This window comes from Xenopus laevis, chromosome 2S, assembly GCF_017654675.1.
Source record: "Xenopus laevis strain J_2021 chromosome 2S, Xenopus_laevis_v10.1, whole genome shotgun sequence".
NCBI classification, from domain to species: domain Eukaryota; kingdom Metazoa; phylum Chordata; class Amphibia; order Anura; family Pipidae; genus Xenopus; species Xenopus laevis.
Genome location: NC_054374.1, coordinates 130,386,308 through 130,401,781, shown reverse-complemented (window position 1 = coordinate 130,401,781; position 15,474 = coordinate 130,386,308). Strand labels below are relative to the sequence as shown.

The following is a 15,474-nucleotide window of genomic DNA, read 5'->3' as shown; positions in this document are numbered from 1 at the left end:
AGCACTACCTGACCCACTGGTTTTACATCACTGCCCTCTCTGTTTACATCATCGCCCAGCCTCCTCTTTGTGATGTCTTTTTTGTCCAGCCAATATTTAATTATATATTCTTTATCCAGCCAAATGTTTTATTTAAAGTGGACCCGTCACCCAGACATAAAAATCTGTATAATAAAAGTCCTTCTTAAATTAAATATGAAATCCAATTTCTTTTTTTTATTAAAGCATTCATAGCTGTTGTAAACTCATTTAAAAATATCCGCTGTCAATCAAGTATTGTCTGCCCCTCCTCTATGCCTAGGCATAGAGGCGGGGCAAGCAATTACTTTCACTTTCCATTCAGAACTTCCTAGATGTCACCGCTCTTCCTACGTTCCCCCAGCTCTCTTAACGATTTAATTGTGTAACCAGTGCATGGGGATGGACATTGGGTCCCTGTCCCTTGGTGCACAAACAAGATTCTGAGATGATACAATGCTTGCCTTAATAACAGTATCCACAAAATGGCTCCTTCCTGGTTGCTATAATTATGAGTTACCAGACTGATGGAAACAATATTCAAATAATTTATACAGTGTAATTAAAGTTCATTTTGCTTGAATAACATGATAAAATAGGATTTGGATAATTTTGTTTGGGTGACGGGTCCCCTTTAAAAGTTGGTAACTTAATTATCCTGCTCATCCTGCTTATATCTGGTTATCTATGAACTGGCTTCTGCTACCATTCCTAAAAAATCTAATTCGTAAGTTCTACCACAGAAAGTCTGGCAAGTCAAAATGTGCCCATAGTTTGCCAGCCCTTACCCAATATAATTGCTTTTCCTGTGTCAAGTTTCCCAGGTTGTAATCCATGGTCACTGACACACACTGGGGCATATTTATTAACATAGCAACAAATCAGATCTTTACTTTTGTTTGTAGGTGACTGTTCAAATCTAATTGCTGATTGGTTGCTATGGGCAACATCACCAGTGATATTTGTCCCCAAAGAGTACAAAAATGACATTATTACCTGAACCTGAATGCTGAGCACTCTTTAAGTGCCAGCAGAATTTCCCATTTCTTTTGCACTCAGTGCCAGCTGTTTTTTTGAACATTTTGTGCTCTTTAACTTTAGGGCATTTCCTGGAGAGGCGTTTTAGTTTACCAAGGAAAACTATACATAATTTTTTTTCCAGGAGAGCCTGAGCTTTGCCTGAGGTTTTGAGTATTTCTACTTTTGGAACAAGATTTATGCATAAAAATTCAACTGATTTGGAAAGCCTCACGTGTATCGAATGTGCCAATACCAGATATGGATAGTTTTATGGATATTTCTGACTTCTATAAATCAAAAACTCCCAGCAGTAAATTACCGAATTTTAAAAGCACTACCCAGAATATGGAGTACTTTATATTCCAAAGCCAAAAAATCCTGGAACAGTAGATTTACCCCAGGACAAAATCTATTTTTGAAAAGTACACTTTCTGCCAAATCTAAAATAGATATCCATGTCTTTCTACTTTCTGAACTTGGAGAATTCTATAAAAATTTATGAAAATTCAGAAAAATCCCCTTAAAACTTTCATTTTGCAAGTGCGTATCTCCCACATAGCATTAGGTACAAAGAGAAAACATCCTATATATGAAAACCACTGAACAGTTTGATGCCCTGTTTAGAGACCCCAAAATGAAGTTAGCGGATACAAATTATCCCAGACGTTACCTCAGCTATATCAGGAGCGCCCGATGGCGCTCCCGTCTCCGGCGGCGCCTTGTCCAAGATGGCGGCGCCCATGACGTCACACAACCCGGTGTAAAAATTGAAAATATACAAACTTCCAGGTCACGGTTCAATGCCCGATTATAGGAATTCCTACCTTGATTCCTCGGTGTTCCTAAATTGTTCCTGATTGTATTCCTGGACTTTGTCTCTTGCCTGAACCTGTTTCCACTATCCTTTGCTGCCTGCCAATTGAACTACTGCCTGGAATTAACTACTGTTACTCATGAACCCTTTTTGATTAACGGAAATTTGAACTTTGCCCTGAAGCTTTCTCCTTGGTCTGGACTTCTCCGCTAGGAGTTGATAGGAAATCCTCCCGCAGCTGTTACTCCTTCTTCAGCGGCTTCATTGCCTAGTGAGACACGCATTTCTCCTCTTCTGGTAGATCTCCCTTCTTGATGGTGTATGGGCAGCATCCGCAAGCCTTCCCTCAAGACTTCAACGAAGTAGAGAAGATTTTGGACTCAAGAATCTCTAGAGGGTCTCTACAGTTTCTGATCCAACGGAAGGGTTTCAGTCCCGAGGAGTGCTCTTGGATAAAACAGGCTGATGCTCCTCGACTAGTACGTGAGTTCTACAAGCAGTTCCCAAAGAAACCATGAGATGGTGGTCCAGTAGCCCCCCGGGGGCAGGGGGTACTGTCAGGAGTGCCCGATGGTGCTTTCATCTCTGGCGGCACCACGTCTACGATGGTGCCGCCCATGACACACGTGATTACCGCAAACTTGAACTTTGTCCTGAAGCTTCCTCCTTGGTCCGGACTTCTCCACTAGGAGCTGATAGGCCCCTGACAAGCTACTGGATAATCAACATATTTATTGCACATATTGCAGGATAAAAAAAATGATGACCCCCCCAAAACCACATATTTTTGTAAAGTACACATTCGGATGAATCCAAAATGGGTAACAATTTCTTTCTACTCCAAACTACATCTCCCTTTATCCCCTGGCAAGATGGTGATACTTGAGTCCTTGGCAAGCGATGTCAGAGCCCTCCTCTTCTGCAAAGTTAAGTTGGAAGGTGGAGCTTTAGCATTACTAGGGTTGTCGATACTTTTAACTGGATGTTTTCAGCCTCATCAAAAGGCATCTTATTATTGTGGATAGAAAATTATGTGACTGTGATAAAATCTACCACTGGGACATACCATGGGGCCACAGCAAAGTTTAGTCCCTTGGCTAAGACTTCCTTCTCTGGTTTAATGAGTGTCTGATAAATTGTTTACCCACAGATAATTGATGTAATGGGATGTCTTGTTCTTATCTTCTTCGCTCCCTGTTGATTTGTCTGTTCTCGAGGCGTTGTTGGTACGTGACAATAAACTGGTGAATTTGTTTATCTGCCTCTCCTTGCCTCCTTGGGTTAAAGGACAAGGAAAAGTTGCTGGGGGTGCCATATTGTTACACCACCAATGATTTTTGTCTAGGAATGAGCAACTTTTTTACCACTCACCAACAAAACCAAGGCAAAATTTGTGTTTCTAACCTCTGCAAAATTTTTCATGCACACAAAGTAGAATTTTGTTTGTGTGGGATACAGTGCTGGATTGGGCCCAGGCTCTTGTGGGCTCTTTTGTAACGAAACGTCACGTGATTTCCTACATATGCAAATTAGGATTAAATTCGGCCAGGCACAAGGATTCGGACGAATCAGAATCCTGCTGAAAAAGGCCAAATCCCGAACTGAATCCTGGATTCGGTGCATCCCTACTAAAAATTTAGCAAGTTTGCTCAAGTTTTTTTTTACCTCAGACTGTTGTAGAGTCTTGCAACAACAATTATGCAAAGCAAAGTTGGTGTGAGTTATAGTTCTCCAATTTGGGAGTATTATGGTGTGAGTTATAGTTCTCCAATTTGGTGATCAAGTGAGAGGTAGTTTTCCCAAATGGGTTGCCAAACGTATTATGTAGAGAGAGATATGTAGAGTAAGTTACAAAGGGGTTAAATGGGGCATCCCCCACACCCCCTCTCTTTCCAGCCACACGTGCCCCCCAATAATGGACTGATCTCACCAGATCCTGCATTCCAGTCTCTCCTAAAAAGGCACAGTTGGGTTACAGGTAGGGTTTCCACCCAGTTGGTATTTTACCGGCTTAGCCAGTAAAACACCTGCTAAGGCCGGGGTCGGTATTACAAATTTACCGGCAATGTAGCTGCCGGTAAATTTGTAATACCCTTCAAAAAGACCCCTCGGCCTGCCCCCAATCCCCAGTAACTTAGCTTTTGTCCTCCGTCTTCGGGTCTCCGCGTCATTGTCCGCCCCTTTTTGCGTCCCGGCTCCACCCCCTTTGACGTCACGCCCCACCCCTTTTGTTCCCGCCCCCCACCAGCTGGTAACAAATATAGGAAAAGGTGGCAACCCTAGTTACAGGTACGATCACTTGGTGACAGGTCACTTAGTGTTGTATCCGATAGCCGTTTCGTGATATCTCTACTTTACGAATACCTCTTTCCGACAATCCAAAATGGCACCTGATGTGTCCCAGCGCGTGCGTTCAACTGCGGAGTGCAAATCTCCGAATTTGCTCACACCAAATCCCAGCAATTTGCTGATTTTCACGGTTTCACGGAGTCCTGACAGCTTGCCTATTTACATGATTTCAGGATAAATTCACCAATAATGTTGTTTCAACCTTAGGAGTAACACACCACCTAGATGCTGCGACGTGTTTCGCCTCTATAAGGCTTTATCAAGCAGTTAAAAAACAGTCCCGATTTTGACAGCTCAACCCGCAGTCCTGAAATGTCCCGACTTTCTGTTTGATCTCCTGCACTGAACAGCCAGAAAAAGATACAAAGTTTCTAACCTAATGGTTTTTGGCAGAGAGCCCAAAATAGATACTTTTGTAACTATTTAAGATAAGCAGGTAGCTTCGGGAAACTGAATTGTAGCTTGAGGGCAAGGCCAGACAGGGCCACTAAAACCACACCTGTGGCAGATTTCAGCTTGCAAGTGCCCTGTGAGAATTGCCATAGTGCATTTTCAATTAGTTTCAGTGGTAGTGCAGTTTATGTGTATTTATGCCCGACTGGGTTTTTTTAAAAACGCAACATTAAAACGTCACGTCTGGCCTTGCCCTTAGGGTTTGGCCACACGGGCAGATTCGGGGAGATGTCGCTAGGGACAAATCTCCTTTTCTTCGCGGCGACTAATCTCCCTGATCTGCCTTCCGCCAGCTAAAATGTAAATGGCCTCGGGGCAGGCCCACGGAACGCTTCGTTTTCCGAAGTCGCTCGCAATGGCCTTACGAGGAAACTTTGGGCGAATTTGGAAAACAAATCACTCCGTGTGCCTTTCCCCAGGCGATTCGCATTTTAGCCGGCGGAAGGCAGACCATTAGCAAAACTAGGGATGCACCGAATCCACTATTTTGGATTCGGCCAAACCCCCGAATCCTTTGGAAGAGATTCGGCTGAATACCGAACCGAATTTGCATGTGCAAATTAGGGGTTGGAAGGGGAAAAGATTTTTTACTTGTTTTGTGACAAAAAGTCACGCGATTTCCCTCACGCCTCTAATTTGCATATTCATATCCTGGATTCGGTGCATCCCTACGTAAAACTGTAATACTACATAAAAGCCTAAGAAATGGCACATTTTGTAAAATGAACATGGTAATTAGGAGGTGTAGCCACACAGAAATGGGCGTGGTCAAAAATGTGTCTCCATTTCCAAATGTTGCGAGGTATGTATATTATTTATACATGATTAAATAGGGTCATTAGGCAAGGTATTGGCATTCTTTTTCTTTCTAAATTCCGCGTCCCACAATCAGAGTAGATTACAAGTGTTTCGTCACATTACGATGTATGTTTAAAACAATATATGTTATAGACTTCTCCGAATGTTCTTTGCGTTACTCGGTAGCACCGTGTATTTGTAGGCAGAACATTCTAGCAACTGCCAATTAGCGCCAGCGAGTGCCTCAGACAGCCAATAGGCGGCAGCAGCAGCAGCGTGATCCGAGCGCGCAAATTCATCATGACGTGTTCCCGCGAGAGTACGCGCCAGACCTTCTCGGAAGCAGCGCGGCCACTGCCTATTCCAACTCGCTACCGCCTGGTGACGTAAGGCAGGTCTGGAGAGAGAAAGAGAGAGAGCGCGAGGAGGAGCGGTAGTAGCTGCAGCTTAGAGTGCAGCGGGAAGTACGTGAGCAGAGCTGGGAAAGAGCGCCGAGATAAAACACACGCAACATGTAAGTAGCACGAGAGAGAGACAGTTCCACCAGGCTCAGGAGCGGGAGTCTTGCGTGGTGATGGCGGGTACGGCCCCGAAAATGACAGGCCATGCTGTGCAGATGTGTTGTTCAGTCGGGGGAATGCAGGGGAGAGGCGCAAAGGCTGGCCCTTCACACTGAGTGGGGTTTGTTGTGCCGCGGGGACCTCTTTATACTGCTTGTAAGACCCGGAGACTGCGGTCACGTGATCCTTTTCATTTGTGGTGAATCGTGGGGCTGTACCTTTCTATTACTAACACGTGTTGGCAGCAACCGGCAGGCGGGCCTAATACAGCCTCCCTGTCTCCAGAAGCTTCTCTCGGGGGGAAGGCTCCTTAGCGTGGCCTTGAAGCCTTCTACTCTTAATCCTCTTAAGGTCGCCAGCGTGTTTACAGCTCTAATGGGCAGCCGCGATCCCCAGTGATCTGATTCATGTGTATGGCCCGCTGTAAACCCGGCGTGTCTGATCCAGGTCTTTAGCTCCTGCCCTTTCCTTTGTTTTCATTTTCGTCTGTCATTAATAATTTCACTCAGCGTCGCTTCTTCCAAAAAGCGCAATCTGCTCGCTCGAGGCACCAATCAACTTGCTTATCCCTTTATCATACAGTGATGGCTATCGAGTATATAGAGTAGCTGAACTGTAACAAACAGCAGCTACACGAATGAGTGGCATGTGGGAGTGCAATTCCCATCAGAAACATATAGTCAGTGGGGTAGAATGTTCAGTTCCAGTGAGGCTGGGCAACCTGTGGCCTATCCACCTGTCCCTTCATGCTGGGAGCTTTGTCTCACAGTATTCAGAATGGCCACGATGAATAAAAAGAACAAATTGCATTGATCTTGCTTATTTCTGAAGAACAGAGCCACAGGTTTATAATACCTTACCTTTCAATTTGTCACGTCGCCTCAGCCAGGTCCGGACTGACAATCTGTGAGTTCTGGCAAAGGCCAGAGGGGCTGCTGTAAGATGTTACAGACCAGGGGTCCACAACCACCAGGCTGCCACCCAGAACCGGACTGCGGACAGTCCTGAACTGGGCCGCCGAACAATGAACGCCGTCAGCTGTATTTGATGCCGGCGCGTCCAAATTGGACGCTGACAACCTCCCCGGAATTGGCTCTTTTTTGGTCCCCAGGCCAAAAAAGGTTGGGGACCCCTGCTATAGATAGGGTTGCCACCTGGCCGGTAAAAATTATGTTTGAGCCCAATGTTATTGATAGGGAAAAAAGATAAATAGATAGGAAGGCCGGTATTTTTTTCCAGAAAAGGTGGCAACCCTAGCTATAGCCAGTCACTGTGGAGTGGACTGTTTGGGCCTCTGTGTACTTGTAATGCCAGGGCCTGTTTTGAGTCCCAGACCTGGCCTCGGCCTATTAATTAGGACTATATACGCAAAACCCATAAATAACCTGTAAATGATATCCTTAGAAATATCTGTGAGTGATGTCATCGGTTATAAACTGAACTTAGTGATGTCTTTTTTTGTCAAATGACTCACAAAAACCTGTGTATTATAATAAATAAAGGACCCCATGTTGGAAAATATGAGGCATTCGGCCTTGTGCTTTTATATGGTCATGGAACGCCTCAGCGAATTATAATAACCTTATATATTACCATAAATAAGGGGTACTTTATTCACTATACAGTGGAACCTCAATTTTACATCCAATGATTTTAAGTTTTTCCTCATTTTACATTTTCCTGGATTTTTCTGGTCCCCGTAAAATGGGGGTTCTACTGTATATACCCATCAATCTAAGGCTGTCACAAGATTCTTCCAGTTTTATAACTGCTGGATTACAGGCTGCTAGTGATTTATATATTTGTACTGCATTTCTTCTATACATATATATGGGTATGAGACCTGTTATCCAGAATGCTCGGGACATAGGGTTTTCTGGATAATGGATCTTTCCATAATTTGGATTTTTATACCTTGTCTACTAGAAATTCATGTAAACATTAAATAAACCCAATAGGCTGGTTTTGCTTCCAATAAAGATTAATTATATTTTAGTGTGGATCAATTACAATGAACTGTTTCATTATTATTATTACAGAGAAAATTTTTTAGATAAAATGGAGTCTATGGGAGACAGCCATAATCCATAATTTGTAGCTTTCTGGATAACGGACCCTATACTCGTATTTCAAATTTTTTATTTTGATACGAATAATCCCTGGCCTTTATAGGTAGTGATCATTTGAGACCACACTGAGGTTAAACTAACACAGACTACTGGAAAGGCTGTTACCTTACAGAATTCAAATGTTGCAATGCAGTAGTTATAAAGAATGCTATTAGGATCCGCCATTTGTATAAGAATTGTTTACTGTAACTATAAAGACAAAAATGTAACCAAACATTGTGCATAAGAAAGACTGATCATCTAACAATCAATGAAAGGTTAACTGATAAAAAGTGCTATGTACATTTTATATACTATAAATCTTGACTTAATGAATGAAATTTTATGAAAAAATCTTGACTACCTCTCAGCAAATGTACTTATACTTAACTGTTCCGTAGTAGATGTTAATGGCTGTAAGCTAGTAATTCTGGATGTATGCACCTTTATAACGTATCTTTATCTGAAGAAACCCTCAACAAATAGGGGAAGATGTGTGTGAATACGAGATTCTATAAATATTATTGACCATTTTCTTTGCAGGCAGCCAGCATCTGCAAAGTGGTACGACCGAAGAGACTATGTCTTTATTGATTTTTGTGTGGAGGACAGTAAAGATGTAAAAACAGACTTTGATAAAAATAAATTTACATTCAGGTAAGCAAACTGGCTATTTCAATGGTCGTTGTGTTTGAAATAATAAACTTGCACAAATTATCTAAATAATGGCATGTGCTGTGAATACAGTGCTATTGCTACATAAGTTAGTGCCTTTCTACTCAAGGGGTTCAAAAAACAAATTCACATAACTTGTGCTTATCTACGCTGTTTTTTAATTTATGAAAAAACAATTAGAGAGAAATTCACGAAACAGCAAAAAATTGTCGAAAGGCATTGAAGTCAATGGACGTTTTCACAGGCTACTTTTTTTTTTTACTAGCGAAAAATTCTTACTCAATGCATTAAAATCAATGGGCGTTTTTTCTTATGGAGACTTTTTTTGTACAAATGCATTAGTCAATGGTTGTTTTTTCTCTGCAAATTTTTCTGCTGCAAATTTTTGCCACAGTTTTGCGGAACAATTCGCACATGGCAAAATTCAGAATTTCAGTGCAAATCCATGGCCGGCAAATAAATTCGATCATCACTGTTTGTTAAAATTTTACAGGGCAACCCTTTTGAAATTAAAACATAAAAAATGTGGTATAAACATGATACCTTTATCAGGCTAACTAAGATAACCATAGCAAGCTTTCAGAACATTTTAGTTCCCTTTTCAAGGTGGTAATTACTTTTGCCCTGTAACGGTTATATCAAGTAATTCTTTGGGTTGGGATCACCTTTAAGATAAAAATATTTTAATGTCTTATAATTGTAGGCTACAGATCTTTAAGTACCAATGTGGCAGTTTAGAAAAGGCAAGCATGCCGCCTGTCACCCCCCCAGAGGGTGGTAAAAAAAAACCTGAGGTTCGAGGTAAAGGGCGGTATGTGTGAACATTTGGTTTATGATTTTAATAAACACTTCTATAACACTACTGAATATAAACCATAGTTTATAGTTATCGCTCATGGAATATAAAATTTGCTGATTTATACTATATGCAGATTTATCAAAGGTCAAAAGTAAATTCGAATTTTCAAATGTAAAAATTCACACATTCGAATTTTAATCCCCCTGTTTTTAAATGTAAATTCGAATGTGAGATTTATCACCTCTCAACCATGGAAACAGTCCTAATTCAAATATTCGCGACCTAAAACCTGCCGAATTCATGTACAAGTCAATAGCAGGGGTCTGTTAATTGCCTTCCTGAAATTCGTTTTTTGTTTTTTTCTGGAGAAAAACTCGATTTGCACAAATCGAGTAAGATTTGAATTTTCTGCTTGTAATCATTCAATTGAATATATTAGCCATTCTATTTTTTTTCTTTAACCTCCCAGTCGAATTGTGAGTATATTAAAAAAAAAAAAAAAAAAAAAAAAAAAAATTCACATGAATTCGAAATTCGACCTTTGATAAATGGGCCTTCCAGTGTAATTGTTGGAAATGTTTTGGAAATTTATATATTTTTTTTTTTTTTTTTTTTTTGCAGTTGTCTTGGAGGAGCAGATAATGTAAAATATTTAAATGAAGTTGAACTTTTTCATTCTATTGATCCCAATGTAAGTTAAAACACTCTATTTTCTTTTCTTAAAAGCCTCCATTAATCTGTTCTAGAATATTATTTCTTGGTCTTCATATTGTGAATTTTAAATGTAGTTTTATTTTGCGGTTATTGGTCTTTAGAGAATTAAAACCAGATTCAAAATGTAAATACATGTTAAGCGCATGTTATCCCAGACTCAAAAGCATTTTAAAGAATATATATATCGTATATATCAAAATAGAAACCTAACCTAGTAAGTAATCTTCATTCCACTTGCCAGAGTCAAAAATGCTGAAACAAATTATATATTATTGAATTTTAATGCATGTAAAAGTCTTTATGTAGGCTGTAAGATGCAAACCCCCATAACTAATATAAGGTGCTAAGTTTGCCCAGGAGCAGTAACCCATAGCAACCAATAAGATGTTTGCATTTAAACAGGTGACCAGTAAGTGCTACCTGCTGATTTGTTGCTATGGGTTACTGCCCCTGGGCAAACCTAGTGCATTTTATTACATAGCCCCCATAGAGTTTAGCTACAAGGAACCTGGCAGATCTTGGATGTGGCTTTTTAAGAAGGCAGAATCTACTGCTAATACAGCAGTGATGTTTTTGTGGACATATTTGAAAAAAATCAAAAAAAAATCTAGTGGTTTGTCACCACAATGTTCACTAACTAGAAAGTTTGTGTGGTTTATCTTTTTTTATTTATTTTTTGTCCAGTCCCCAAAATGACTTGGTGTAATCTTTTCTTTTTTAGGAGTCCAAGTATAAAAGAACAGACAGATCTGTTTTATGTTGTTTACGAAAAGGAGAGTCTGGACAATCGTGGCCGCGAATGACAAAAGAAAAGGCAAAGGTATTTTACTAAATAAAATATTGTAGGTGTAGTAGGTGAGAAAATAGTGATTATCTATATATTGCCCTGGCATTTTGCAGATCTTGATGTCAGACTCTACCCCAGTGCATCTTACAGTATAGATTTCATACCTCAGACACTGCACTTGGGTCCGTTTTATTATATGCCAGTTCGTTAAAGGGGTTGTTCACCTTCCAAACACTTTTTTCAGTTCAGTTGTTTTCAGATTGTTCACCAATCAATACTTTTTCCATTGATTTTCCAAAAAATCTAAGTTAAAGGTTGTGTTTCAGTCTGGCAGCTCAGTGATCCAGGTGCAGATTCTGAACTGTTACAATTTGCTACATTTAGTTGATACCATTAGTTGATACATTTCTCAGCAGCATCTCTGGGATATTAGCAACTATTGTATCAATTCTAACAGCTGCCTTTAATGAAACCCAGAGATTCTGCTCAGCAGGGACAAAGGTAACAAATGTATCCAATAAATGTATCAATTTAGAACATTGGCGACATGCCAGACATGTCTGTGGGCAAGTCTTTTCTAAAAATCCCCAATTGCTACACAGAGGAGGCGGAGTATAAGTAAGGCTATTAAAATGAAATAAAATGCCACTCATTTGTTTACCACTTAAATTTGATCCCATTTAACATGCCTGCCCTTAATGATTATAAATGGTAGTTTATAATAACAGTACGGCTTTCTCACAGAAATGGACTGGATGCTATATTCAGTATCGTTTACTTTTAATATATGTATCACTATTGTAATGAAGTATGTTGTTGCTGGTTTTATTCAACATTTTAGTTTTATTTTGCAGCTTAATTGGCTTAGTGTGGACTTCAATAACTGGAAAGACTGGGAAGATGACTCTGATGAAGATATGTCAAATTTTGACCGCTTTTCTGAGGTAACTGGTCCCTTTGTAACAGTGATACATTCGTAGAAACCTATTCTTAACTGTGATCCTAACAGTGTATTTCACTGAAAATTATTGTTTCTGATTATTCGCCTATAAACTTTAAACTAAAAAAGAAAATAGTACTTGTGTTCCTCCTTGGCTTTTATAACCTCCCTGGTCTGGAGGGCCAGAGTCAGCAGCTTTAATTAATCTGTGTAAGAGTTTCCATATACTGTACTTACTGTCCTGGAAGAAGACAGTTAATTTTTTCCCCCTGATAGCTGCTCTTTAGCTCTAAATCATGTCTGCAATAATTGTTACTTTAATTACAACCCTTTCAAAGTGAAATTGTGTTTCGGTATTTTCATTTAAGGCGTAGCAATTAATTATACTTCATTTTTTATTTCCTTAATCAGATGATGAACAATATGGGAGGAGATGAGGATGTAGACTTACCAGAAGTAGATGGTGCAGATGATGTAAGTTAGTGCCCAGACCTTTCATAAATGATCATACCGGGACAATTCTGCTTATAGTCTATATATTGCAAAATGTATTTGCTCCTATCAATATGATTGTTTAAGTCATAAGTTAAAATTTTGACAGATGTTGCTTGAGTTTTTTAAAGATACAAAAGCTGGAAACTGGTGAATACCAGTGGGGACATTTGAGGGTGTTCTTAAACCATTTTGAAGGGTTTGTGAGAGTAGGACCACTGGCATAGCTTAAAGGAAGAGGGCGATCAAAGAGGCAGCATTAAACTCTTCAAATTTCTTATATAAAAACGGACTGATCTACATTGATATTTAAACACAGGCTGAGAATCAGCTAATCCACTTGCTCCTCTGTCTGACAGGCACTTCATCAGCCTGGGCGCAGACGCAATGGGGGGGCTATTTATAAACACTGTGCAAATTTGCACTTGGCAGTAACCTGTGGCAACCAATCAGATGATTGCTTTCAGTGTTCAACCTGCAGCTGGCTAAAAAAAAAAATCTAATCACTGATTTGCTATGGATTACTTCTCAGGTGCAAATGTGCCTAGTTTTATAAACAAGTCCTACTTAGTGAATATCCTTGGGGGAAAAAATGCTTACTCAAATTTGTGCTGAAATCCACTCGGCATACCTGCACCAAGACCAACGCAGAGATAGAGCCACATGAGGCACTAACCTTATGTGGTCTGGTTCCATGTGACACAAGGAAAAGGTCCATAGTGTAAAAAAAAAAAAAAACATTGTTAAAGGAACAGTAATACCAAAAATGACAATGCTTTAAAGCAGGGATCCCCAACCTTTAGAACCCGTGAGCAACATTCAGAAGTAAAGGGAGGTGGGGAGCAACACCAGCATGAAAATAGTTCATGGGGAGCCAAATAAGGACTGTGATTGGCTATTTGGTAGCCCCTATGAGGACTGGCAGCCTATAGGAGACTCTGTTTGGCTGTACAACTGGTTTTTATACAACCAAAACTTGTCTCCAAACCAGGAATTCAAAAAATAATCACCTGCTTTGAGGCCACTGGGAGCAACATCCAAGGGGTTGGAGAGCAACATGTTGCTCACGAGCTAATGGTTGGGGATCACTGCTTTAAAGTAATTAATGTAATCAACTGTTGCCCTGCACTGTTCTTCAGAAACACTACTATTGTTTTTACAAACAAGTTGCTGTCTAGCCATGGGGTCAGCCATTCAAGCACAGGATAAACTGAAGAATTTCATTGCATACTACAGAGCATATCTGCTGTTTCCTGTGCCTTTTCTCATTTTCATCTTTGAATGGCTGCCTTCATGGCTACACAGCAGCTTATTTATATAAACTATAGTAGAGTTTCTGAAACAAACACAGGTATTACCAGTGCAGCACAACACTACATTATATTTTCATTAGTTTAAAACTTTCACTTTTTGATGTTACTGTTCCTTTAAAGATTACATCTAACCTTGATTTCTAAGAGTTATTGTAAATGACAATCTAGAAATATGGGCTTTATTTTATTTAAATAATGGCATTGAAGTGAAAAGGTAGTATAGACACTGCACATCTTAATTTCTCTCTCCCATCATTTTTTTTTAGGACTCGCCAGACAGTGATGATGAAAGTAAGTTCTGTTTTGTTACCATTTCTATATCTTAAGTACAAAATGACTTATAGTTACTGTAACTGTTAAACTATGATGTTCATTTTCCAAACTTTTTTTTTTTGTTTTCTTTACAGAAATGCCTGACCTTGAATAAGAAATCTCCTCTTGCAGTTTGGGAAAGGGATGGGAAAATAGGTGGAAAGCAAAATATTTCAACACACTGCAACAGTTGCTGATATCTGAGTTGTAAATACAGTTACTGAGTACTTCCAGCCAGCCTTGTTTCTTTATCACCACCAAATGGCTTTCATTGAGGGTCAGAGATTACAGTTGTACAGTGCATCATTCAGACTATTGAGCCTCTTCTAGATGTACTTTTTTTTGATTACCTGTATTTATGCAAAACTTCACAGCTATCTTCATTGCATATAGACACTATCAATGCACTTAAACTTTTTTTTCTGGGGGGGGGTATGGTGAGGGTTTTCGTCTTATCTGAAACAGCTTACATCTTACATGTGTATCTCTTCTGACAGCACATAAAAATACTTTTCCCAAGTAACTGTACACATATCTTAGCAACTGTAATCGAACCCATGTCAATTTCTTCATTGTGGATCATTAATGCAGCCAAATGGCTGGCACGCAGATTAAACATTGAGTGAAAAAAAATGTGAACAAGTAGCAAGGCAAATGTTAGAAGAGATGGGTGTGCAATTTGATTATGGAATGGTGATTCTGAAGTAATGCAGCTGATCGGTTTACATCAGTGTATAATTGCAAATGTCAGATCAAATGTCAGAAATAAAGAAATATACAACTGCAATCTACAGCTTTTCTTTTTCTCCTAACTGGTTTAGTTTTATGTAGTGTTCACCCAATCTTGTGACTCTTGGGAGTTTATATTAGATGCAGCACAGAACTTAATTTTCCTTTGTGTCTTCTGTTAATACTGTGACTCATGCTGATTTTATTTTCCTTCATTTTCATATGTGCTTATGTATTTTTAATGCTTTGATATACAATTTGTCTCCAGGTTCTATACATTTATTATCCTAACCTAGTTCTAATACCTATTTTGAGGATATCCCTATGCAACAACTTGTCAAGTAAATTCAACGTATGTGCTTTTAGAAGGACTGGCTGGATTATTAAGATTAGGGTTGGTGGACACCAAGGATGACTGTAAGAACTTCAGCCCCTAAAACATGCCTGTACAATTGTTTTCCTTTCACTCTTTTGCATCTCTGCCTTTGGAGGAGTGCAGCCAGCTGTACATTATTTCTCATCAGTCTGTACATTTAGACCAAATTGTATTTGCACTGTCACAGTATATATTAAAAAAAGAATAACAATGTTAA

At 39.6% G+C, this 15,474-nt stretch overlaps 1 protein-coding gene across 1 annotated transcript; it reads left to right on the top strand.

The window, feature by feature from the left end:
- Positions 1-5,768: 5,768 nt before the first annotated feature.
- LOC108709846 (prostaglandin E synthase 3) lies at positions 5,769-15,474 on the top strand. The gene is made up of 8 exons (XM_018250049.2): positions 5,769-5,966; positions 8,664-8,777; positions 10,216-10,285; positions 11,030-11,128; positions 11,950-12,039; positions 12,447-12,509; positions 14,107-14,131; positions 14,248-15,474. Coding segments are annotated over exons 1-8 (483 nt in total). The 5' UTR covers positions 5,769-5,964; the 3' UTR covers positions 14,268-15,474.